Source organism: Pseudochaenichthys georgianus, chromosome 16 (genome assembly GCF_902827115.2).
Source record: "Pseudochaenichthys georgianus chromosome 16, fPseGeo1.2, whole genome shotgun sequence".
Taxonomy (NCBI): domain Eukaryota; kingdom Metazoa; phylum Chordata; class Actinopteri; order Perciformes; family Channichthyidae; genus Pseudochaenichthys; species Pseudochaenichthys georgianus.
Window position 1 is genome coordinate 43,824,678 of NC_047518.2, and position 26,587 is coordinate 43,851,264.

The window sequence follows — 26,587 nt, forward strand, 5'->3', positions numbered from 1 at the left end:
ACAAAGTTATTTCCGACACATCAGGTTTTTATTTTACGATTCATTAACTCTGGAAAAGCTCCAAACAATGAAAAACATCAAGTCATTTTAATGTACTTTACATTCTAACTCAAACCACAATTCCATTTAAAGTGTTGATTGCAGACACCGGTGTGTTCTGGTTGTTTTCCAAGCTGTTAAAATTAATACGGAAACAATATATTGTTACACTTCCCATTTTCTGCACACATAGATGTTTATTCAAGTCACGTCACGTGTGGACTGAAACTAACAATGTTTGTTTACCAGGCGATATAAAGCTCGATGGCTCATCCATGTGAGAGGGTAAAAACAGTGTGTAGCCTTGGACCGATAATATAAATAAAGGAGAGGAGATTTAAAGGCGTCTGCAAGAACAGCCTCAGGCAGGAAAACAGTCTTAAGAGGGTGAGTACTGTGTAGCGTTGGTGCTAGCATAAGAAAAAGGGGCTGATGAAATGTTTTTATATTTGATGGAAAGAATGTATGTTTGTGCATTTATATTTTGAAAAGCCTTTACACTTGGCATTATGTACGTGAGGAGGCCGGGAGGTAATGTAAGATCAAGACCATATAACATGCTTAATGAACACATTTCCTCCTTTCTGTTGTGCACCGACACAAATGTCAAGTCTAGTCATGTTTCTTCATGTTTTGTTGAACCACTTCCTGTCCTGGTGTGTGTCTCCCGCCCTCATCAGCACCAGTGATTGTCCCCACATGTGTCTTGTTGAGTGTTTAAATTCCCTGTCTCCCATGTGTTCTGTGTCAGTTCGTCTTGTCCTGTCCTCATGCCTGGACTCTGCTCGTCGTCGACTGCTGCTTTGTTCAAACCTACGTTATGCTTCTGAGACGTATTGAAAGTTTAATTCCTCACGTTGTGAGCGATATTTTGTTGTAGCTTTTTGGACACTTTTTTGTCACCTCGTAAGAGTGTTTTTCTTTTGTATATCTGTTATGGAAGAAATAAAGTATATTAATTATACTTTACCTCTGGCTCCCGGGTCGTGCATTTCAGTCCTTACCTTTGAGTATCCAAGTTCGTGACACTTTCTGCTCACGTGGTCATATATGGTACGTATGGTATACGGTTTATTCAACGGGGACACATTCATGAACATTTCTGTAGACGTGCCAGAGTTAGCCACGAGGCTATTTCTCATCTGTAGTCCCTGGACAGATTTTAAAAGTCAACCTAAAACACAGTTCATTTTAAACAAGTAAATACAATACATTTAAAACATGCAACAGACATTACTGGGATACTTAAATAAAACAATTTAAAATACAGAACATTCAAACAAAACAAAAGAACATGTTAAAACACAGGCGGTGGGTCGTAAGGAGCAGAAGATTGGGTCAGTGTTGGCAGAGCTGATTCCTCACTAACCAGGTTTTGAGTCTTGATTTAAATAAAGTGAACGTGGTCTGGTCTCTGATTGGAGAAGGGATTGAGTTCCATCGCTGAGCAGCTTTAACAGAAAATGAAGACTGACTGAAAGAACCTTTTCTGAGTGGAATAATGCAATCTCCTCACCTCTTGTTACCCTCGTTGCAGTTGTGCGTGTGTTAATAAACTGGCTAAGAGGAGGTGAGGTAAGGCCGTTGACAATCTTGTAGAAAAGGCAAGCATTTGTTTAATGAGGTGTTCCCAGCTTAGCCAGTTGTATTTTTGGAGTATTGGGCAGTGATGCGAAAAAACAGATTTGTTGTCCAGTATTTTGAGTGTTTGTTTGTACAATGACTCCAGTGGTTTTAATGTTGTTGTCCTGGCATGTGACCAGGTAGTTAAACAGGTGATGTGTGAGAGAACCATAGAGTGTGTGTACCTCAGAGATGCCTCAATTGATGTAGGTTCCGGGTACCTGCCGTGCGGACTGAGGCTGGAAAAATGAGTCTTTTTTATTATGCTCCTTGGTCTTGGAATGACCTTCAAACTGATGGCACTCGTCCCAATAGCCTATTTTAAATGAGTGGCTCCTTATTTTCATCTAAAGTGACAGACAGAGAACAGAGGGGATTATGGGTAATGCTGCAATGATCTGTTTCGTATTTCGAGCCAATCAGAGACATGTTCTGTATATATCTGACACCTTTAATATATTGATGAAAAACAGTATAATAGGAGACCTTTAAGGCAATGTTTATTCTTTTTCATTTGAAAGTAAACCCATGCTTCTAAAAACAATGTGGGTCAATGTTCTGCCGCTTTTATGTTGTCAATAAAAGTAAAATGCCAACATCTAATATCTCCTTTTCTTGTTTCTTTTACAAGTCTGCCACCATGATATGGAGATGGGTTCATTTAAGTGCTCTTCTTCTTGGAGCACTCGCGTCCCCAGCTCCATCCTCCCAACGCACCTCTAACAGTGACGGAGAATCCTGTCACATCTACAGATCTGGCCGCTCAGCAGACTGTGTGGGAAGACAGTACGAACATATCCCGTGGAGACAATTTCCATCCACACTGGAAGAGATAGATCTCTCTTACAATAAACTTCAAGCTGTCCGTGTTGACGACTTCCTCCGCCTCCCTCAGCTTCACACCCTAAAGCTGCAGTACAATAACATTTCACACATTGACAAAGACGCCTTTAAAAACAACACGCTGCTGGAGCATCTTAACATCTTCAATAACTCCCTGGAGGAAATTCCTGCCGCAGCTTTGTCTACTCTGTTGAATCTGAAAAAGCTCTACATGTCCAATAACCTTTACAAAAGTGCGACTTTGGCTCATAGCTTTTCCAAATGTGTCAAACTGAAAGTTCTGTCTATGGGTGGCCCTCTGGTGATGGGTCTAAAGAAAGCTGATTTTCAGCCCCTGAAGAACATTAAGTTACAGGAGTTTTCAATTAAATGTTCATCCGATCTAAGTTTCTACGAGCCTGGAAGTTTAGAAGTCATCCAGACAAGAGATATGGGCTTTGATATGGCCATAGATCAACTGCCATATGCTCTTCCCTTCATGCTACAGGACATTGCCAACAAGACCTTCAGGGCCATCCAATTCCGAAACATCTTTGAGTTCATGTACTACATGGAAGACGAGGACATTTTCAAGGGTTTGAAAGACATCACAGCCCAACAGCTCGTCTTTCACAGAGGCAAATTCAATGAGCATCTCCTCAGTATGGCTTTGATGAACTTACAAGACGCCCCCATAAAAAGGCTGAGACTTCAGTACATCGACTTTGCCCGTTCACCCACGTTTGTTGATAGCAGAGCTGGTTCCAGCATCACCGACCTGGCACTGGATAAGTTGGAGCTTTGGTGAGTATCTCCGTATTACGGGGCACCCTGTCCTCGCAAACAATACAAATCATATGGTTTGAAACTTAACCAATGCTAATGTCATGTTTCTTGAAGAATGATGTCATAAAAATGCAGTTTCCAACAACAATTCTAGGCTTACATATTATTAAGTTACTCTGCATTCACAAAGAGATTATTACGTTTTAAGTCTATCAGGAATTCACAAACTTGCAATTACCTGACTTGATGTAGGTTCAAACCAAAACTCACAATATGTATAAGGTATTGACATTGAAAAGAAATGTGTGCTAAAACTGAAATTCCTTCGGACCGTTTACCACAATAATAAATGCAGCTGAAATAGATTTTGACAATTTTACAAAATGCAAAAACAATTAGATGCAACCTTAAAGGGGACCTATCATGCAAAACTGTCTTTTATCCATACACATGTGTCCCCGGTGCGTCGGGGAACTCACGCAGCATCAGAAAATAAAACCCTCTCTCTTTTCCTCCGTACCCAAATCTCTAAAAACGTATTTGCAACGAGCGGATACAGATTTCGATCCGCTGTGACGATTTCCATCTGCTGTGACGTCAGCGGACCCACAGAAAGTTGCTATCAGAAACAATGCCTGACGTGTTTTGGACGTAATCTCGTCTTTGTTTACGTTAGCAAGCCTCGCTAACACTCAGAGCTAACCTGTACTGGAGAGCACATGTGTTTAAAAAGCAGGAAATAAAAAAAGAACTCACCTTGTGATAAACCCGCAAGAGAAAAAGCATTTGAGCTCCATACTGTTTCAGAAGTAATCCTTGACGTGGTTTAGACAGGATGGCGTTTTATCACAGTAGAATTTAACTTTATCTCCGGTAGAATTCTGATCAGGCATTAGCTCCACCTCCTCTTCTTTCCTTTTTTTCAAGCTAAGGACCCAAGATCCGCGTTTCTCTAACAGGGCTCCAAAAGAGAGGTTTGAGCAGTATGAGGCACAATGGGTGAACTGTTTGGTATTTTGAAAAAAAAACTTCACAGACATGTTTTATATAGGTATGGCCCTACAATATATGTTTCAAGTATAGCATGATAGGTCCACTTTAAATAGCCAGTGTGCAACAAAAGTCAAATAGCACACAATGCTAAATTAATTTGCCTTCATTTAATTAGATTTCTCATAAGTAGCTCCATCGACCAAGTCTCTAACCCCAACCCTAACTGAACCCTTTTAAATATATTTCCTAAAATGAACCACTTGGTTTATGTAGCATACTGCATCATGTTTACAGCTGACTTGGAATACTACCACAATTACCTGTAAAATAAATGGATGCTAAAACAAATCTCTACTTCTTTAGGTACATCAGCAACCCTGATATCCTGAGATTTGACTGGCGCTTCACCTGGTTCAACAAAGTTAAGGAACTGTCCATTCAGCATGTGTACTTCAACTTCGTTCCCTGCGATGCTTGGGTTGAGATGGAAGTTGTGGAGATACTGGATGCCTCCAATAATCGTCTCAATAATAATTTCCTGTTTAACAAACAGTGTGATTACAGGGGCGCCGTGCCAAATCTTCACACCTTCAACATGAGCAGAAATGTCCTGACCAGTTTAAGAGACTTGTCAATGCTAACAAAGGAGTTCAAGCAGCTGCAGGTATTGGATTTTAGCTACAACCAGATGGGATCTGCTGAAACAAGTCAGGACTGTGTTTGGCAAATAAATATCACCAGGATTATAGCTCACCACAATCCATTTGTAAGTGACGCTCTGCAGTGTCTGCCCACCACGGTGCAGTACTTGGACTTGTCCCACTGCGACCTCGACCAGCTGGACATGATGTACTTTGAGAAAGCCACCAACCTGAAAGAGCTCCTGTTAAGTGGAAATAAAATCAAGTATATACCATGTAAGTGGAAAAGTCAGTCACTGCAGTCACTATCTTTGGATGGGAATTCGTTTGGTCTCATTAGCAAGGCGTCTTTCCAGGATATGCCTCAACTATCTCAGCTGAGGGCAGGGAACAATCCTTTCCATTGCACCTGTGAACTCCATGCTTTCGTCCAGGATACGATTTCAAAGGCAAAGGTTAACCTGACCGACTGGCCTTGGAACTACAGGTGTTACCATCCAGAGGCCTTGCTAAACACAGTCATATCCAAATTCTTTCCAAATCAAGTGGCCTGTGACACCAGACTAGTGATCATCATCTGTGTGGTGACCACTGCAGCAGTGATCTTGATATTAATGCTGATTTGCTATATTTTTGACCTGCCGTGGTACACTAAAGCAACGTATCAGATCATCCGGGCCAAATACAGATATCACAAGGAAAAGGCGGCGGGGGAATTGGAGGATTGTACTTATCATGCCTTTATATCATACAGCCACTCTGATGCAGACTGGGTGAGGGAACAGCTCTTACCCAGTTTAGAGAACAACAAGAACCCTTACCGTCTGTGTATTCATGAGAGGGACTTCATGCCAGGAAAGTGGATCATCGATAACATCATTGACAACATTGAAAGCAGCCGTAAGGTACCGACATTGAGTTTTTCTTTACATGGCAAAATACAACACACGAAAATATTACAAAGCAATGTACTTCATGTTTTATTTTCCTTTTTTTGTTGTGTCTCCATCCTCAGGTAATATTCATCCTCTCTCGGCACTTTGTGAACAGCGAGTGGTGCAACTATGAGCTGTACTTCACTCAGCAGAGAGCAATGGGAAAGACCTTTGGGGATGTCATTCTTGTGATGATGGAGCCCATGGATGCCAGGTCCATTCCCAGCAAGTACTGCAGGCTGAAGAAGATGCTCAGCACCAAGACATACCTGGAGTGGCCCCAGCAGGTCAACCTGCAGGCGTTTTTCTGGGCACAGCTGAGGAGTGTTCTGGGCAAGCCGACAATGACCCGAGAGGAGAGGCACAGCGTTAGGAGCAGAGCGTTATCTGTGGGCGAAGTTTCTGTGATTGGGCCCCCCATCGAAGATACCAGGCCCAAAGGAGCAACACCTAATGCAGACAAAGAAGCAGTACCAAAAGATGAGATCATAAAAAGGAACAATTGTGAACTTTCCAATCAAAGACAAATTCCTCTAGTGGCACTCTGACAAAATGGATAGTCAACGTAAAGAACTGAGTTCAGGTAACCTTTTGGAAATGATGTATGTAAAAGCTGGGAGCAGGAGCCAACGTCTCATTATGAGGAGAAGGACATTACCCTTTGACAGCCCATGTCATTCTGTCGTGTGTTCCCGAGGACCCAGAGATGCCCCCTGCTCCACGCCAGGCCAGCTGACAGGCTCCGAAACGCCACAAGCTGAAGATTTCTCCTTTTGCAATCTGGATACAGTAACAAGCGTGGTTTCATGAAGATATGGTGACAGCAGCCTGACTGTGAAAGGACTATGCTAATAGTCCACTTAAACAGTAAGGCTGTTTAAGTGGATTATAGAGAGAGAATAGTCGCAATTTTTACAGGCTCCCACTACCTGTTAGCACCTGGCATCTGTTAGCATCTAGCTCTCCTGCTCACAAACTTTTAGCCATCCCTGCTTATACAAGTAGTAGTTTTAGTTGTCTGCGGTCTGCGGAGGCCAACTCCCACCTGTAGAGTACGGCTGTACTGAGGTGTTTTTCCCCCGGAGACGGAGCGAAGAGACAGAGCGGCTCCACCTGTTGCTGCCTGCGATCTGCGATCTACGGAGGACTGCTCGTCGCGAAGAGACGGAGCGGCTCCACCTGTTTGCTTCCTGCGATCTGCGATCTACAGAGGCCTGCTCCCAACTGTAGAGTACGGCTGTACTGGAGAGGTTTTTACCCTGCTTTCGTCTGTCCTTTGCTGCTGTGCTGATTTTGCTTCGCGGATTCTGTGTGCTGGTCTGTGAAAATGGCCCATATCGGGATTCTGCTGTGCCTGTTAACTGTTTTGGACTATGAGAAGATCTCTAGTCATTCTGAGAAGTCTACTGGATTCAGGTCTGTTCTGCCACCCGCAGTGGGCATCCCCTGCAAAGGTTCGGATGTGTTGTTCAAACAATTGGAATTGTTGCCTTGTCACAGTCAATCTGCTCGACAAAATATGTTTGTCTTTTTTATTTTCCTGCGATGATGGTTCTTCAGGACTGCTTCTTAAGCTCTAATCACACTCTCGCAGACTTTTACGGTGATTCTAAAGTAGATGACAATGTATGTGTGTGGCTTAAGAGGAAAAGATGCCTGTTTTGTTGTTGTTATTACTGTCAGGAAATGTACAACCTAACCCTGGTCCGCCCAGTAGTAATAGTCAGATCGCTACTCCTGCTGATTTTAAAGCTAGGTCTGGGTTGGGTTTCATCCACTTGAATGTGCGCAGTCTGTTAGGTAAACTAGATTCTGTCCGTATCTGGGCGAGCTCGACTGACGCTGACGTCATTGTCTTATCTGAAACATGGCTAAACAAATCTATTTTGGCCTCTGAGATTGCCTTAAATGGTTATAATGTGTAATTTTTAGCCTTAAATATAGAAGTGGCAAAGGGGCAACAGGTCATGGTAGTGAGTTGTTACAGACCCCCCCTCAGCTGGCAAGGACTCCTTGTCTTCACTAGCAAATCTTTTATCGCAACTAGACTACAATGAAATACTGTAGTGCTACTTGGAGATTTTAACTGGGACTGGTTAACTGCCGTGTCAGAGGATTTTAAAAACCTTTGTATCTCTTTAAATGTTACTCAGATTGTGGACAGTCCTACTCGCCCTAACATTAAGTCCCCTAATAAATCCTCCCTAATTGATCTCATCTTAACTAATATTTCCATAAATATTCATCTGTGGGAGTATTTGTGAATGATCTGAGTGACCACTGTGTTGTAGCCACAATTAGGGACACTAAGGTCCAAAAGGTTAAACCTCGTATTATCATCAAGAGAGACATAACATATTTTGTGGAGCAGGGTTTTGTGCATGATCTGTTTGGGTTTGATTGGGGGAAAAATCGATTTGTGTGCTGATGTAGAAACCGCATGGTCTTATGTTTATCTTGGTTTTATAGAAATTATAGATAGACATGCACCCCTGCGTACATTTAGAGTAAAGGACGAGACAATCCTTGGTTTTCTGCTGAGCTGTCTAGTCTCCTGCATGAGAGAAACAAGGCCTGGGCTAAGGCTAGGCCATCAGGCTCAGAGGTAGAGTGGCTGCGTTTTAGGCAGCTAAGGAATAGCTTCACTTCATGTCAAAAGTGCTAAATCTAAGTATTATCTGGCAGTAACCACAAACAACCAGAACAACTCTAGAAAATTCTGGAAAGCCATAAAATCGATATCCACCGGTGAGATCCGTAATGAGCTACCTCCGTGCCTCACCACAGCATCTGGCTCTATATCGGACAGGGCTACTATGCTAAATTGTTTTAATGAGCATTTTGTGTCCTGCGGTTCTCTGTTTGATTCTGTCACTAACTCTGCTTCTGTGAACACCACAGTCCGTGACTCTGAACAACGTGGTCTGGAAAACCCTTTCAGTTTTACTCCTTTCACTGTTGATGTTGTTCATGAAGTCTTAACCAAGCTAGATCCTAAAAAGCCGGCTGGTCCGGACAACTTAGAACCTTTCTTTTTAAAGATAGTTGCAGATTTTATTGCTCCACCTCTTGCTACTCTTTTTAACCTCTCTCTCAGCACGAACAAAATCCCAAAAGTATGGAAGTCAGCGTATATCCTGCCTTTGCTAAAAGGAGGGGAGGCCACCTTATTAAACAATTATAGACCCATCTCTAAATTGTCAGTTCTGGCGAAGGTTCTTGAACGCCTAGTGAGTGAACAGTTAAAGGAGTTTTTATGTACAAATGACATCCTGTCTAAACATCAGTCAGGCTTCAGAAAGCAACACAGCACCATTACTGCCACAATGAAAGTGGCAAATGACATTACTAGTATTTTAGATAATAAGCAGAGTTGTGCAGCTCTGTTTATTGACCTTTCCAAAGCGTTTGACACCATCGATCATCTCATCTTAAAGCAGAGGCTACTCAGTATTGGCATATCCAGCCTTGCAGTGGGATGGTTTGTGAACTACCTCTCTGAAAGGTCCCAATGTGTTCACTTTGATGGGCTGTCTTCTGAGTGGTTAAACATCACTAATGGTGTACCACAAGGTTCTGTTTTAGGACCACTATTATTCTCTATCTATATTAATAGTTTAGGTGAAAATGTCGAAGGAGCAACCTTACATTTTTATGCGGACGATACCGTTATGTACTGTGCAGGTCCCTCGATTAACGAGGCTCTTTTTAACATTATTCCGGCTCAGCTCTCTGAGCTTAAGCTTCTTTTAAATGTGGATAAAACCAAGGTAATGCTCTTTTCTAAAGCTAAAGCTAAAAATATACCGGAGACTGCTTTGGATATTGTAACTACGCAAGGAATACAACTTGAAGTGGTTACCTGTTACAAATACCTGGGTATCTGGCTTGATGATTGTCTCACTTTTAAACTTCATGTAAATAACCTGCTTAAAAAGCTGAGGGTTCGGCTAGATTTCTGTTACAGAAATAAGTCCTGTTTCTCGCTTGAGGCCAGGAAAAGGCTCTGTGACCTTTTTACTTGTGCTGGACTATGGTGATTTGATGTATCTGAATGCACCTGCCAATTACCTGAGCAAGTTAGATGCTGCGTATCACAGCGCACTGAGATTTTTGACAAATTGTAAAGCACTTACGCATCACTGTACCCTGTATACCAAGGCGGTTTTGCCATCACTTACTGTACGGAGGCTCAGTCACTGGTACTTTTTCATTTACAAAGCCATGTTGGATAAACTACCATCTTATATCTGCTCCCTGATCTCTCTGCGAATTGAAAGTGAGATCGCATGCTGTGGTTTTATTAAATGTGCCAAGTGCTAGGACTGTCTTAGGGAAGAAAGCTTTTAGATGTGCAGCTCCACTAACATGGAACAGTCTGCAAAAAGAATGGAAAATTACCAAGCTAGTACCACTACATGTTTTTAAAGCTTGGTTGGATGCTACACAATCAGATGCTGTTGGTACCTGTACATGTGGTTAAATATGTAAATTGTAATCCCTGTACATTTTGCTGTATGATGTCCTTTTGTTGTTCTGTTGTTTATGTTTTTATGTCTTCTTGTGCTGCAGGTCTCCCTTGAAAAAGAGATCATTGATCTCAATGGGATTTTACCTGGATAAATAAAGGTTTTGAATTGAATTGAATGCTCTGGTACATCTTTGCTCCTCTGTATATAAGATATCAAGGGCCAATTCAATGGCCTAAATATAGCGATATAACAGGAATGCGTCCGTTCAACTGGTACATATCATTTTGAAATCCCTTATGAATGTTGGTAGATATTTAGATTTAGCACGCCATGCTAGCTCTTCACGATGGGTAATGTTTAGTGGTTAGTTAAATCCTTGGCAAATGTTAAACATACACACATTTGATTGACTGTCCTTTGTATTTAACCAATGTGTTGCACTGACACAGCTCGTGATTTCAAAGTGTTTTTTTAACAAACCCTCTAGTGTTTCAAGGTTGACAGATAATCACTAATTTGATTGCTGTCAGATATATTTCTTATAGTGTTTGTAACGTTAATGTCAGTGTTTTCAACACGTGGTATTTTATTGATGGATTTGAGTTAATTTGAGCTCAATCAATCAATCAATCAATCAATGTTTATTTATATAGCCCAATATCACAAATGTTACATTTGTCTCAGTGGTCTTCACAGTGTGTACAGAATATCAGTATGACAATACGACACCCTCTGTCCTTAGACCCTCACATCGTACAAGGAAAAACTTCCAAAGAAAACCCAGTTTAAAGGGAAAAATGGGAGAAACCTCAGGGAGAGCAACAGAGGAGGGATCCCTCTCCCAGGACGGACAGACGTGCAATAGATGCCGTGTGTAAATTGAAAAGATAATACATTTGCAACATAGGTAGTCCAAATGTTTGGAAATGCATGTGTGTATATAATAGGAAGATGAATCCACGAGGATATCCATCCAGGACCTATGATCCAGGACCACAGCCACGACTCAAGATCCAGCGCTCGCGATCCAGGACACAGGACCGCAGGATCATCCATGACTCCGGATCCCAGCGTATATAGACACCAAAAAGAAAGACATTTGGGGAAGCTGGGTTAATCGGAACATGAGTGTACACGGGTATAGACAGAGAGAAGGAAGAAGTAAGATGTCCCCCGACAAACTAAGCCTATATCAGCAAAACTAGGGGCTGAATCTAATCAGCCCTAACTATAAGCTTTATCAAAAAGGAAGGTCTTAAGCGCACTCTTAAAAACGGATAGGGTGTCTGCCGCCCGAACACAAACTGGAAGCTGATTCCACAAATGTGGAGCTTGATAAGAAAAGGCTCTGGCTCCCATTGTACTTTTAAAGATTCTAGGAACAACCAACAACCCTGCATTCTTGGAACGCAATGCCCTAGTAGGACAGTAGGGTATAATGAGTTCTTTAAGGTAAGATGGCGCCTGCCCATTAAGGGCTTTGTAGGCGAGAAGAAGAATTTTAAATTCTATCCTGTGTTCTATAGGGAGCCAGTGTAAGGCAGCCAGAACAGGAGTAATGTGGTCTCTTTTCCTAACTCTGGTTAGTACACGAGCCGCAGCATTTTGAATCAGCTGAAGCGACTTGATTGACTTCTTGGTACTCCCTGATAATAAAGAGTTACAATAATCCAGCCTAGAAGTAACAAATGCATGGACTAGTTTCTCTGCATCGTTTTGAGGCAAGATATGCCTGATTTTTGCAATGTTACGTAGATGGAAGTAGGCGGTCCTTGAAATTGATTTTATGTGGGCGTTAAAGGATAAATCCTGATCAAATATAACACCAAGATTCCTTACAGTCTCACTGGAGGCCAAATTAATGCCATCCATAGTTAGTATGTCTTTAGATAATTTGTTTCGTAGATTCTTCGGGCCAAGTACAATAACTTCAGTTTTGGTCGTGTTTAACATCAAAAAGTTTAAAGTCATCCACGTTTTTAAGTCCTTAAGGCAGTCTTGAATTTTATTTAGATGATTAATTTCATCAGGCTTGATTGATAAATATAGTTGAGTATCATCCGCATAACAATGAAAGTTTACAGAATGATTCCTTATAATATTGCCTAACGGAAGCATATATAATGTGAACAAAATAGGTCCGAGCACTGAGCCCTGTGGCACTCCATGGCTAACTTTGGTTTGCGTGGAAGATTCATCGTTAACACGTACAAACTGAGAGCGTTCAGATAGATAGGACCTAAACCAGCCTAAAGCAGTTCCCTGTATGCCAACTAAGTGCTCTAGTCTTTGCAATAGGATATCATGGTCGATAGTATCAAATGCAGCACTAAGATCCAGCAAAACAAGAATAGAGACAAGTCCCTTGTCTGAGGCTATTAGAATATCATTTGTGACTTTAACCAGAGCTGTCTCTGTGCTATGATGTGTTCTAAAGCCAGACTGAAAATCTTCAAATAAATCATTGTTTTTTAAGTAATCACACAACTGTTTTGCGACCGCTTTCTCAAGAATTTTGAGAGGAACGGAAGATTAGAAATAGGTCTATAGTTGGCTAAAACCTCTGGATCGAGGTTGTGCTTTTTAAGAAGCGGTTTTATCACTGCTACTTTGAATGATTGTGGAACATAGCCTGATAATAAAGACATATTCATAATATTTAATAAAGAAGTGCTAATTAATGGAAAAACTTCCTTCAACAGCTTAGTTGGAATTGGGTCTAACATACACGTTGATGGTTTAGAAGAGAGAATCATTGAATGTAATTGTTCAAGGTTAATGGCTGAAAAGCATTCTAGTTTACTATCTAGTGTAATATTAGAACTTACGATTCCGGGAGCTGTTGATAACACTATACTGGTCGAAGGCAAGAGGTCATTAATTTTGTTTCTAAGAGTAACAATTTTATCGTTAAAAAAGCACATAAAATCATTACTACTGAGTGCTAAGGGAATAGAAGGCTCAATCGAGCTGTGGCTCTCTGTCAGCCTGGCTACAGTGCTGAAAAGAAATCTTGCATTATTCTTATTCTCATCTATTAATGAAGAGTAGTAGGCTGCTCTCGCTTTACGCAGTGCTTTCTTATATTCATTGAGAGTAATATGCCAAATTAAACGAGATTCTTCAAGTTTAGTGGAACGCCATATCCTTTCAAGTTGTCTAGACTTTTGCTTTATTTTGCGGGTTTCGGCATTATGCCATGGAGCTAATCTATGTTGTTTTATTTTCTTCTTTTTCAAAGGAGCAACAGAATCTAATTTTATTCGCAGCGCATCTATAGCACTATCAACAACATGATCAATTTGGGGTGGTGTACATTTTGTATAAGTTTCCTCCCCTACATGCAGACATGCTATCGAGTTAAGTATTGGTTGAATCTCTTCCTTAAATGTGGCTATAGCACTAACAGATAGGTTTCTGCTGCAAGAGCTTTTGACTAATGCTTTGTAGTCTAGTAACAGTACTTCAAAAGTTACTAAGAAATGGTCGGATAAAGCAGGATTATGCGGTTCGACTAATAGTTGCTCAATTTCAATACCATAAGTCAGAACAAGGTCGAGAGTGTGATTATAACAGTGGGTTGGTTTATTTACACTCTGACAGAAACCAACAGAATCTAATATAGAGTTAAATGCAACAGTAAGGCTATTTTTATCATCGTCAACATGAATATTAAAGTCACCTACGATAATTACTTTGTCTGTTTTAAGAACCAAAGTTGATAAAAACTCAGAGAATTCTGATAAGAATTCTGAATAAGGACCTGGTGCACGATACACTGTAACAAATAAGATTGGCTGCAAAGTTTTCCAGGTCGGATGCGTAAGACTAAAAACGAGGCTTTCAAAAGAGGTATAATTACATTTTGGTTTAGTATTGATAAGTAAACTTGAGTCAAAGATTGCTGCAACTCCACCTCCTCGGCCCGTGCCTCGAGCAATATGAGTGTTGACATGGCTGGGTGGAGTGGCCTCATTTATGCTGACATATTCTTCATGTCTCAACCAAGTTTCAGTGAGACAGCATATATCAATATTATAATCTGATATTAAATCATTTACCAATATTGCTTTAGATGCTAGAGATCTTATGTTTAAGAGACCACATTTAATCTTCCTGTTTTGTTGCACTGTAGTAGTTGTTACATTTACTTTTATTAGGTTATTATGTATGACACCTCTATTAGGTTTTACCTTAAATTGTCCTTGGGCAGACACACACACCGCTAATATTGGGTATTTTATTGGGTTCGGGATTCCTATGGGTGACTGCCTAGGAGAGAGCGCAGAGAAGCGTGTAAGACTGCGACTCTGCCTCCTGGTCTCAACTCCAGTTTGTCATGGATTACGTCCACAAAGCCCTGAAATGTTTGCCGAAATGAGATCTGCACCTTTCAAAGTAGGGTGAATGCCGTCTCTCTTAATCAGACCAGGTTCTCCCCAGAAGGCTGTCCAATTATTTACGAAGCCCACATTGTTTGCTGGGCACCACCAAGACAACCAGCGCTGAAATGATGACATGCGGCTATACATGTCATCATTGATCAGATTGGGGAGGGGACCAGAGAAGATTACGGTGTCCGACATTGTTTTAGCATAACTACACACCGACTCCACATTAAGTTTGGTGCATTCTGATTGGCGTAAACGAACATCATTACCACCGACGTGAATAACAATCCTACTGTATTTACGTTTAGCTTTAGCCAGCAGTTTAAGATGCGCCTCAACGTCGCCCGCTCTGGCCCCCGGAATGCATGTGACTGTGGAGGCTTCGGTCTCTAAATTCACGTGTCTCATAATAGAGCTACCAATAACCAGAGTTGGCTTCTCAGCGGGTGTCTCGCTGAGTGGGGAATATCTGTTAGATACGTGAACGGGTTGGTGGGGACCTGCGGGTTTCGCGTTATGCCCCTTCTGAACAGTCACCCAGCCTCCCTGCTGCTCGGGAGTTGCCGGGGGATGGCTAAGAGGAGCTTCCTTTTGCCGGTCCGCACATGCTAACATGGGCTTTACTTTAGCTGAGTTACTTTCTAAGATGCGGAGCCGGGCTTCTATGGCTATGATTCCCGCCTCCAACCTAACAACTATACTACATTTAACACATGTATCCTTACCAGTAAGGGAGGCCGGGAAGTAACCAAACATGAGACAGGAAGAGCAGGAAATAGCACCAGAAGGTGGGGAAAGAGCCATGGCTAGCTATCAAGCTAAAGTAGCTACCGTTAGCAAACCCGAAAAGAGTGTAGGCAACTGTGGAGTTACAGTCGCTAAGAGAATGAGAGTTGTGAGTGCTTAAGCTGTAGTAACGTGTGATTACAACGTCAGGCAGTTGCCGTGATCAAGAGTTTTAAAACGATCGATTAAGTTTAAGTTAATAAGCTATCAGCAACAGAACAGGCACACGGGATACCCGGAGATGACAACAACAACCGGAAGTTGCAACGTGCTCACCGCAATAGGTTCCTCCTTCCGCTCCTATATCCTGGAGCTCACACTTGTGCTAAACAATGATGATGAATGTTTCTTAAAATAACTTGATATTTTACGAATGACTTATTAGCTTTCACTTTCACATGCAGTACATGAATCAGTATAATGTAACACTTTAAAAGCAGTCACTTTTGATAATTGTAGAGACATTTGTAGAAATGGCCAGCAGATGACACCCTTGACCTTGGTTTGATTGATGTCCTAGAGAGCGAGAAAGAGGGAGAGATGAGTTACAGATGAAGGAGACCAGTGTTAAAAATGTTGTGTGCATAATCATTATCATATTCTAGACAAACTTGTTTTTTTCCCCTAGGATTTCGAAACTCACTGTGTTCCGTAGTTGCCGTAATATGTAAAGTACAATAGGTGCCCCATTTGTATTACTATGCTGGACATTTGTACTTCTCGTTTTATGTGTATTGTTGTGTTATATCCTAGCAAACATAAACTGTGTTACGGTTGAGTGAAGCAGGCAGGACCCAAATGCAGAATACACTGAAAAAATACCTTTATTTCATTTCTAGAGGCACAAACAGAACACTAACACGAGAACACAGTCAAAGACAAACAATGAACCAACAAAGACAGACAGAAAAACCAGAACTTATATACACACAAGACTAATCACACAAACAAGACACAGGTGAGGAGGGAGGAGAAAACACAGGGGCACCAGGTGAACACAATCGGGTAATCAGGTAGGAGGGAAAACAGACAGACAGCAACAGGCAAGAAAGGAGGTGAAGACTTTTCAAAATAAAACATGACACCAAAGACAGAACAAGACAAAACACAACACAGACAGATCGTGACAAACTGTAAGATTTAGTGTAACGGCTCTTACCCACAGACCTAGCGTCAAAGGTGTTAATGTGAAATAGTCGAAACATAACATATGTCAGAATAAAGTCTCTAAACTAACTCTGTGTGTGTGTGTGTGTGTGTGTGTGTGTGTGTGTGTGTGTGTGTGTGTGTGTGTGTGTGTGTGTGTGTGTGTGTGTGTGTGTGTGTGTGTGTGTGTGTGTGTGTGTGTGTGTGTGTGTGTGTGTGTGTGTGCACGTTCTCACTCCCATCCCGTCACATATTGACGGACGGTCAGGGCCCCTCCCCGTCGCTATATTACGTACCGGGTACCCCTTGCCCGTCAGGCTTCTACGGGCAGGGCGTCCCATAGACCTTCATTGCGGACAGCGGACCCCTTGACCGCCAGGCTTCTACGGGCAGGGCGTCCCATAGATAGACCTTCATAGACCACGTGATCAACAACAATGGCCGACCTTCGTGTTATTCGCGGTGGAAAATGCCTATTTTAAGGTTCATTTGGCCATTAAAATGCGTTTTGATGTCATTAAATAGTTGATAGTAATAAAGTATATTCATTACTCGTTATTCTCTACTAATAGTTAATTAAAGACTATGTATTATGGCTATTTTGCACATCCCTTTCAAGAATTCAAGATTTTCAAAGGTTTATTGACATATCATATACACAACTACGGTGTAGTTATGCAATGAATGAAAAACTTGGTCACAGGTTCCTCAACAGTGCATTACAAGACATCTATCAATATGTGTGTACCTCCACCATTAAACTGTCATATTCTGCACATTTCTTATTCTATCTACATACATAAGAGTATAATTAATGTGTATAATATCAGTTAAAATAAGTGCTTCAACATAGTTAACATTGCAGGAAAGCAATATATTAGACGTTAAGTACTTTGTCAGGCTTAATATTTATCTGTAGATAGATACCCCCAAAGCTTTTTTCTTATTTAAAAGAAGACCTTAATCTGTTATTTAATGTTTAAATAAAGGTTCATTCGTTTTTCTGTTTTGCACCTCCTATTAATATCTTTGTACATCCTGCACTAAACTGTTTTATTGTAGAGATCACTTATAGTATCTTCTTGATTTTTTATATTCTATATTTCTATCACAGACCTTCTACTTTCCCCCTATGAAAGTATGTACTCTTAATATTTTTTTAATCAAATATAACACATAAAAACAATAATTCAATAACGTGCTTTAACCACTAGGCGGTGCACACAGCCATAATAACTTTGTATTATTAGTGTAGGACATTTATGTATGTACAACATCTGAAGATAGTTTTATTCATGCTTTCACATAATTTTACAGCATATTGCTATACTATTTCAGACTCAGTATTTACATTCTTACATTCAAAATTCAATCCAATTCAAATCAGTAATATCTTTAAAAACTACAAGTCCTTTTATATCAGCTGTGCACCGTTATGGTGTAAATATAACCTATCTATGAATTAGATCAAATGTAAAAGTCAGCCGAATTAGTGTTGATACTGCAAGGAGACGTATTGTGTGAAGAGAAATTGAAGATGTTGTTTAATTGTTGATATATTTATGATCCACGTCAAGTATTCAGTTTCGGCGGCATTTCTTCAGTTTTTCCAAAGGTCTTCTCATCAGGGCTCTATAAATAAAGAACTACGGCAGATCTGTAATATTTAATGCAGCCGAACCGTGTATTACAATGCCGTTATGTGATGACTTTCAAAGAGAAAAGGAAGAGCACTCGGAATTAAGTATTATTTTATTCTTTTAAAATGTTTTCCTGATTTCATATAACAAACACCAAATCCCAGCATGCATTGCGGCTAAAACAGCATAGCTGAGGATCTTGGGTAATCACTTGAAATGCCTACGTCTGTTTCCGGTTATTTTTATTTTGAAATTCAGTTCCTGACGAACGCCAAAAAAGCCCGAGATTATGGAATTAAACCAATAAATAAAAGCAAGGATAATTGTGTGTTATTGGTGAGTAAATAACATTGTGTTATTTTGAAAAGAATAACAAATTAGAAGGAAAAAAAGATTTTAAAAATACGAGGCTCTGAGCCCCATTTATTTTCCTCACAGACGGCAACACTAAAGGTCTAAAATAAAGACCTAAATGAATATTTGGGATGTTCTTGCCTTTAGATTCTCCCAATAAGTCCAAGTACAGAGGGTGACTTTGCTGTAAAAAAACACATTTCCACCAAAAAAACGTTAGCAACCATGAAGGTGTACACATTCATGAAGTAATCTTCGTCATAACTAGCAAACTAAACATCATCTACATGTACTGCACAAATAATCAGAAATAAAAACTCATCACTCGCATAAAATGAGATCAAAACGCATTTTAATGGCCAAATGAACCTTAAAATAGGCATTTTCCGACTTCCGGTTTACACATGAGGCGATAAGCAGCTAAGAAGAGGAGCTCCCGGCCAAATAAGTTAAAAAAAGGAAGAAAACCCCGATAAATGTGATTCGAAGTTGGAAGAATAGGTCATTAGTTTATTAGTAAATAAGAAAGGAACGGAGAAAAAGACGAAAGCCGAAAAACAGCTGGGAGAGATGCAGGTCCAGACGGAACACAGTCAGCCGCTAACGGCTAACGCTAAAGCTAGCAACGACGAGCAACCTAGCTGGGTGTCGGCACTGCAGACTAGCTTAAATGTCTATTTATCAGCGGGTAGCTCGCTTTAAGCGCGCTGAGCCGTGCGGGGCCCGTTTTTGGTTGCGTTTCCACCTTGGCCTAGTTTTGGCCGGAGGCTACTTTTTCTGGCCCGACTATATCGTGGTTCTATCGAGGCCAACAAGCGGGGCCAACAACCGGGCGGAATATGCTAAACTAGTGACGACTGCTGATTGGTCAGAGAGAATCGTCACAATTCTCGCGCGACTTAATCCCTAGTGTCGCATATATTAAGGGACGCTTGCAGCATTTTTGTAAACCTAAGAAAATGGTAAAGAAAAGCATACCGTGGTCGATTGACGAAGTTGCGACGTTCCTCCAGCTGATTGCAGATGATAAATCCAGCGGGAGCTCGACGGCACAACTCGCAACCTAAAGTTTTTCAGGAGGTCTCTGCACTGTTGTCCGAACGCGGATTCTCAAGGACTTTCCAGCAGTGTAGGGAAAAACTGAAAAAGCTTAAGAGTGAGTATAGAGCCGTGAAGGACCACAACGGCCGGAGTGGTTCCGATAGGAAAAGCTGGAAGTGGTTCGACCTGTTGGACGCTATTTATGGCCATAGACCGGCCAACGTTGGGAGGGAGGGAGGCCTGGACTCTGCAACCGCGTTACTGGAGTCCCTGCATGGTAAGTCTTTGCTAACGCTCTGTTATTTGCTTGAAAGCGTTGTGTCCCTATCTATTCTAAAGCTCACTTCTAACAAACAAGTATTTTATCCTTACATTTATGTTCGACAACCCATGCTTTTATGGAGCCCCGAAGAGCTACATAGCTAGCTAAGGCAGATAGCATTAGCTAGAGCTATTGTTTGCTAACACCACATGCGCCATTGTTTAGGTTCTTCTTTTCTACAGTTGTTGTTGCTATTTAGTATTGTGCTACAGTAGTTTGTGGAATTAACAAGTCATGTTGCTGTTCTAGATGATGCCATTGGACTAGTGAGGAGGAACAGTCCCGAACACCGGGTGGTGGCAGTGTTCCGTCCTCACATCATCAGAACGGACCTCAACTCGACCACAGACACCAGCCGAGGAACCGACAGCAACGCCGAGTGCCATCACGACACCGCAGCGTGTGGTTCTAGGTAAGAAATAGGCATGGCAAAACCACTAGAATTGTGACTTTTTTTAACTTTAGATCATCCATCGTCAGTAAGTAAAATAAGCTATACCACTGTGTGGAAATGCTCTGTTACAAACTAGCTAGTACGCAGCTAGTACATTTGTGTGTGACATCCTATTATATACATATACATATATTTATATTCATTATCAACAGGCTGGACATAATGTAATTCACTTTCACAATCATTGTAAACATCTAGGGCATAACTGTCTTTAGTTCATCCTTACTGTTGTTCTGCTTATACATTGTATTGTATCCTTGTGTGACCTATACCTGTCCTGTGTTTTTCATTGTTATTGCTAAAATTATCTTATCGTCATACAGGCAAGAGGAAACGAGGAGGAGACGAGCACCTAGCACAGCAGGAACGGCACCATGAACAGAGCCTGGCCAGGTGGATCGGCACTGGCAGCTGACCATGGAGGCTGCTGCCCGGGCGAGGGAGGAGGAAATGGCCTTGAGAAGGGAGGAGAACGCTCAAACTCATGCGTTTAACCTAGCCTTCCTGCGCACTCTCGGCCAGGTTCTAGGGGGCAGCCGACGTGGCCCGTCTCCTCAGGAAGACGAACCACCTCTGTAATTTTAATATTATTCAGTTTCATCTCTCTTGTTTTTGTTAATTTGTAAATGCAACATTTATACTTTCTTGTTTATTTCTTATCTTTCCTTTTTTTTTTTATATAATGCCGTATATTTTTATGCTGCTGCAATACAAACAGTTTTGTATTTTGTATTTGTACAATGCCATGCCTTTTTATGCTGCAATAAAAAACACTTCCTAAATTGGGATTCAATAAAGTACTTTGATAATAAAGAGTATCTTATCTCTTGTTGATAAATGCATCATCTGATTAACAAACTGATTTCCGTGAGCATGTAAACAAAGTCACACTCACACACAAAATTACAGTTTTGGAATCCAATCATAAACTGAAATGTACAATTAAAGGGCTTTAAATCAGCAGAACAAAAACTCAGATTCACATGAGGCAGAAGTTATAGGCCTATATTTGTCCTAGATAAAAATAGGCTACAACTAATACCATTACTAATAATATTTGTGGATCTTTAAAAAACAGAAGCCTACAATATCACTCAACAATTGTAAAAATAGCCCAATTAAGATGTAGAGATATAAACATACATGCATTTATAAAGCAATAAGAAACACCATCAGTTAGGAAAAAGCCCATAAGATAAAAGTTAATTTTAAGAAGAGATTTAAAGCAAGAAATTGAGTTTGCTTGCTTGAGGTCCTCCTAAAACATTATTTGGTAACTGACACATTACTTAAAGTAAAAGATTTCCTTTTACAAATAAACTGGAAGGTGGTATTTAGAAAAAACAGAAAGATAAGGGGGATAAGAGATCATTTGTATTTGTTTACTTTCATATTTGCTCAAATGTTCTTATTATGGGGAAGTACTTACTGGTGCTTGAAAATCAAATATTTACTAAATAGTCAATTCTGATAACATTTTTTTGTTTAAATCATTTGACAAACACATGTGAAAGAGAAAAAAAGATGTATTTATGTTCAATACAATGTAGTAATAATAAAAACAAAACAAAACGTCACTAGCCTTAATGGCCCACAATCTTTCAATGTCGTTTATAATTACAAACACAAGAAATTCTTGTGAGTGTGTGTGGAAGATGGAACAATCACACCCCACCACTCGGTTGCTCCGTCAAGCATCCAAACACATGGTCTGCGGTGGCAACCTAACTTCTGAAATACACAAACAAAAGCATACATATTTTAATACGTAAAAGTGGTAGCTACAATTAATTAAATACTTGAAACACTTTTGTCGTATAGTGAGCGTGAAACACATTGCTAGTTAGCGAACGTTAGCTTACCGAGTAGCGTCGTCGTCCTGGAGTAGTCTCTGCCGCGTTGTACGATTGCCATAAGTGTCCCCTCAGCTTCTTCTGTATTACGTCTGGCTATAAGCAGCCTTTTCCGAAACAACGTTTTCCTTCTTGCTGTGATGAAAAAACACATACCAAGAAGCAAGGACACGATGGCTTCCACATCCTCCATTGTTGTTGTGTGAGTTGTGTCGCATTGAAGATGACGTCACGGCAGTTGTATGCAGCGTCGCTCCGCCCGCCAAAAAGCTGATCGCCCCGCCTACACTGCGTTACTATAGTAACTACCCCAGTTCCTAAACTGTAATGGAAGCGCAGCATTAAAGTGAGCCGGGCCTAGTAAGGCCAAACCGAGCGAGGCCTGCAGTGGAAACGCGCCATTACACAATAGCACAAACGGCACACCTTAAGAGAACCAGACTGGAACTCTATCAAAATTTAACTGGGCAACTAAAATAATTAGAGAGGCAACATAAAAATACAAATGACCCAGAGACACTTAGGAAGGTTAAGGACATTAGAGGGAAGATAGAAAATATATTATTAATAGAGGTGGAGAAGAAAGCTAGGTTTGAAAAGCAGGCATATTATGAAGGGGGGCCCAAAGCAAATAGATTATTGGCTAGAAAGATAAGGGCACAACAAACATTAAACACTATACATAAGATTAGGAATCCTAAAACCAATGAGTTACTAAGAGAGCCGGAGGACATAGAGAGAGCATTTGAGGATTATTATAGGACACTATACGCACAACTAGGGGTGGGCGATATGACGATATATATCGTCGTGACGATATTAGGTCTCCACGATATGCTTTTTCAGAGATATCGTCCTATCGTGATAAAAAAAAAAAAAAAATTGAAAGAAAAAAAAAATAGCGGAAGGGGAAGAGGCTCTCCGTGCGCGGCACAGGGGGCTATGACAGCGGACGGAGAGTCTCTTCCCCTCCCGCTCCCCCAGCCTCACCTACTGATTTTAATTTCACCATATATCAAGCCCGATCGATTTCACAATGTCAGCGCACCTCTGCTTTCGTTCAGTCCGAGTTGTTTGACACGCTCCCAAAGTCCCCGCCCCCTTTCTTTGCAGCGAGCAACCATAGGGCAGACATTTCATAAAGGGGCTCCTGATGAAAAGACTAGCAAACGGTGGAAAGACATAACTGACGCGGTGGCGTTTTATGTTTTTCCCTTCAGTTATGCTAAAGTCTTTTATTACACTTCAAGTCTACTCTAAAGTTTACATTTGAATTGTTTGGCACTGACTTTTCCTCATTGATGTTTTATGTTTTACTTAGTTATGTTTTACCCTCCTTTTCATGTTTATTGATGTTCACTGCTCACTTGTTCATTCAGGGTTTCATTTCTGAAATAAAACCAGCTTGAAATGCTATTTTGGTCTGTTACTCCTTTTTGTTTTAGTTTCTGTTACCTTGTAGGTGCTTGTACTGTTAAGTAACTTGAAAAATAACCATAATAACCGACATGAAAAAATATCGTGATATATATCGTCTATCGTGATACTGCCTGAAAATATCGTGATAACATATTTTTCAATATCGCCCACCCCTACGCACAACCAACTGCAGCAGAGGAAGAGAGTAAGGCATTTTTAGAGGGGCTGGACCGACCATCGATAGGAGAAGAACAGAATAGGCTATTGAACTCAGATATTACAGAAAAAGAGATGGGGGATGCAATTAGTAGAATGAAAAATAGCAAGTCACCAGGCAGCGACGGGCTGCCATCCGAATTTTATAAGATATTCAAATCGGAATTAAGCCCCTTACTGTTGGCATCATTTAAATATACTATGAAAGAGAACAAAACTCCCCCGTCATGGAAAGAGGCTATCATTACTACAATTCCCAAGGAAGGCAAGGATAAAGAATTATGTAGTAGCTTTAGAACAATATCCATACTGTGTAGACTACAAGATGTATACGTCCATAATTTCGAAAATATTTGAGACATTCATGCCCGACATTATAGATGAGGACCAGACTGGTTTTATTAGAGGGAGACAGACACAAGATAATATAAGGAAAACAATTCATATAGTGGAGGAGGCCCAAAGGAGGGGAGACAGTGCAATTTTAGTGAGTATAGATGCAGAAAAAGCTTTTGATAGTGTGAACTGGGTCTATTTGTATAATGTCTTAGAAAAGTTTGGATTTAATGAAAAGTCAATCAAATGTATAAAATCATTGTATCATGAACCAACAGCTAGAGTGAAAGTGAACGGTAGTCTGACGGATCGGATTAAATTAGAGAGGTCGACAAGACAGGGCTGCTGTCTCTCCCCAACACTTTTTGATATCTTCATCGAACCATTGGCCCAAGCAATCAGGCAGAACCAGAATATAAAGGGGGTTGAGGCAGGAGGTTTAGAACACAAATTGGGACTATTTGCGGACGACTTGATAGCATATATGGGGCAACCAGACGTGGGCTTCCCGATACTGATGGATTTACTGGAGGAATATGGACAATACTCAGGGTACAAACTAAACGTGACAAAGACACAGATTTTAGCACTATACTACACACCAACACCAGAGATCAAAGACAAATACAGAATTAGATGGGACATGGATACAATTAAATATTTAGGGGTTAACATCATAAAAGGATTATACAATGCAAATTATACGCAGATCAATCAGAATATCAAGAGGGATTTATGTAGGTGGACAATACAGACCTTAGACCTTAGTTCAAGGATTGAAATAGTTAAAATGAATATACTGCCTAGGCTACTGTACCTTTACCAATCACTACCTATATCTATTCCACAAAGTCAATTTATGGAATGGGATAAATGGATTTCAAGGTTTATTTGGGGGGGGAAAGGCCCAGGATTAGGCTTGCGACACTGCAGCTACCCAAAGGGAGAGGAGGATTGGCAGTGCCGAGTTTCCAGGATTATTATTATGCAGCACAAATCAGAACAGTGGCATGCTGGTGTAATATGGAATACGTAGCTAAATGGAAGGACATCGAAACAAATGGGGAAAACAACCAGATTCAAAAACTACTCGGGGATAAAGAATTATTCAGGACACAGGAAAACGTATTAGACCCAATCACAAAATTCACTTTAAACACTTGGAACACGGTAATAAAGAGATACAAAATAGGAAAACAGACAAAGATTTTGAGATGGATAACAATGATAATGAATTCCAGCCGGGAAAAGAAGATGCAGGTTTTAAGCGATGGGCCCGAGGGGGCATCACAGCAATATGTAGGATGGTGGAAAAAGGGGAAATGCAGAGTTTTCAATATCTAAGAGATAAGTTTGATCTGGAAAGGGGTGACCATTTTAGATACTTACAGGTGAGAGACTATTATATAAAAGAAATAAAAATGGATAAAAACACTAAACAAAATGGGGTAATTAAGGTCATGATTGAAGCATGAAGGGAAGAAAGGCAGGGTGATTTCAGCTCTGTATCAAGCTCTGTTGGAGAGTAGGGGGAATTCAACTCTATAAAAGAAAAGTGGGAGAAAGAACTCGGGATTGATATGACAGAGGAAGAATGGTATAATGTATGTAGAGTGCAGCATTCAACTACTGGGTCAAGGGTATGGAGGGAATTTGGGTGGAAAAACATAATCAGATACTTCATAACCCCAAAGATAAAAGGGAGGTATGCCCCGGAACAGAACGCATGTTGGAGGCAATGCGGCGAGGTGGGGGCAGACCACACACACATTTTTTTTAAATGCCAAAAGATGAAGGGATACTGGGAGGAAGTGTGGGGAGTATTGAAGGGGATCTTAGGTTATGAGGTTCCTAAGACCGGCCTGATGTTATACTTGGGGAATCTGGTGCAGGAAAACTCACAGGGTGGGGACAGATACCTGATTAAGGTGCTGCTGGCTGCCAGCAAGAAAACAATTACCAGAGCATGGTACAAGCAGATCCACCTACAAAGGAGCAATGGCTGGGAGTAGTACAGGAAATATTTGATATGGAGAGATTCACACACATATTGAGGATCCAGGAAGGGAAATTTGAGTCTAAATGGGAAAAATGGGTTGAATATAAAAGAAAAATGAATGACACCACAAATTGAGAGTTGGAACCAGACCATGATGTTGCATTAAAATAGGATAGAAAGCTTCCATGTCACTGTTTGCTTGTTTTTATTATTATTTGTATTTTCTTTTTTCTTCTTCAATGGGTCTCTAATTCAAGTGTTTAGTGAACTATATGTGGTTTTGTATGTTTATAAAAATGTCAATAAAAATGTAAGTGAA

At 40.7% G+C, this 26,587-nt stretch overlaps 1 protein-coding gene across 2 annotated transcripts in view; it reads left to right on the forward strand.

Moving 5' to 3' along the window:
* The window catches only part of LOC117460761 (protein S100-A1-like), a 53,185-nt gene that overhangs the window by 18,056 nt on the left and 8,542 nt on the right, over positions 1-26,587 (forward strand). The window contains exons 2-4 of one of the 2 annotated variants that reach the window (XM_034102302.2): positions 2,294-3,288; positions 4,627-5,809; positions 5,920-10,481. The exons of the other annotated variant lie outside the window; for it this stretch is intronic. Coding sequence (XP_033958193.1) covers positions 2,303-3,288; positions 4,627-5,809; positions 5,920-6,387 — 2,637 coding nt within the window. The 5' untranslated portion in view covers positions 2,294-2,302 and the 3' untranslated portion in view covers positions 6,388-10,481. Of the gene's footprint in view, positions 1-2,293; positions 3,289-4,626; positions 5,810-5,919; positions 10,482-26,587 lie in introns of those variants that run through there. 2 annotated transcript variants of the gene reach the window in all.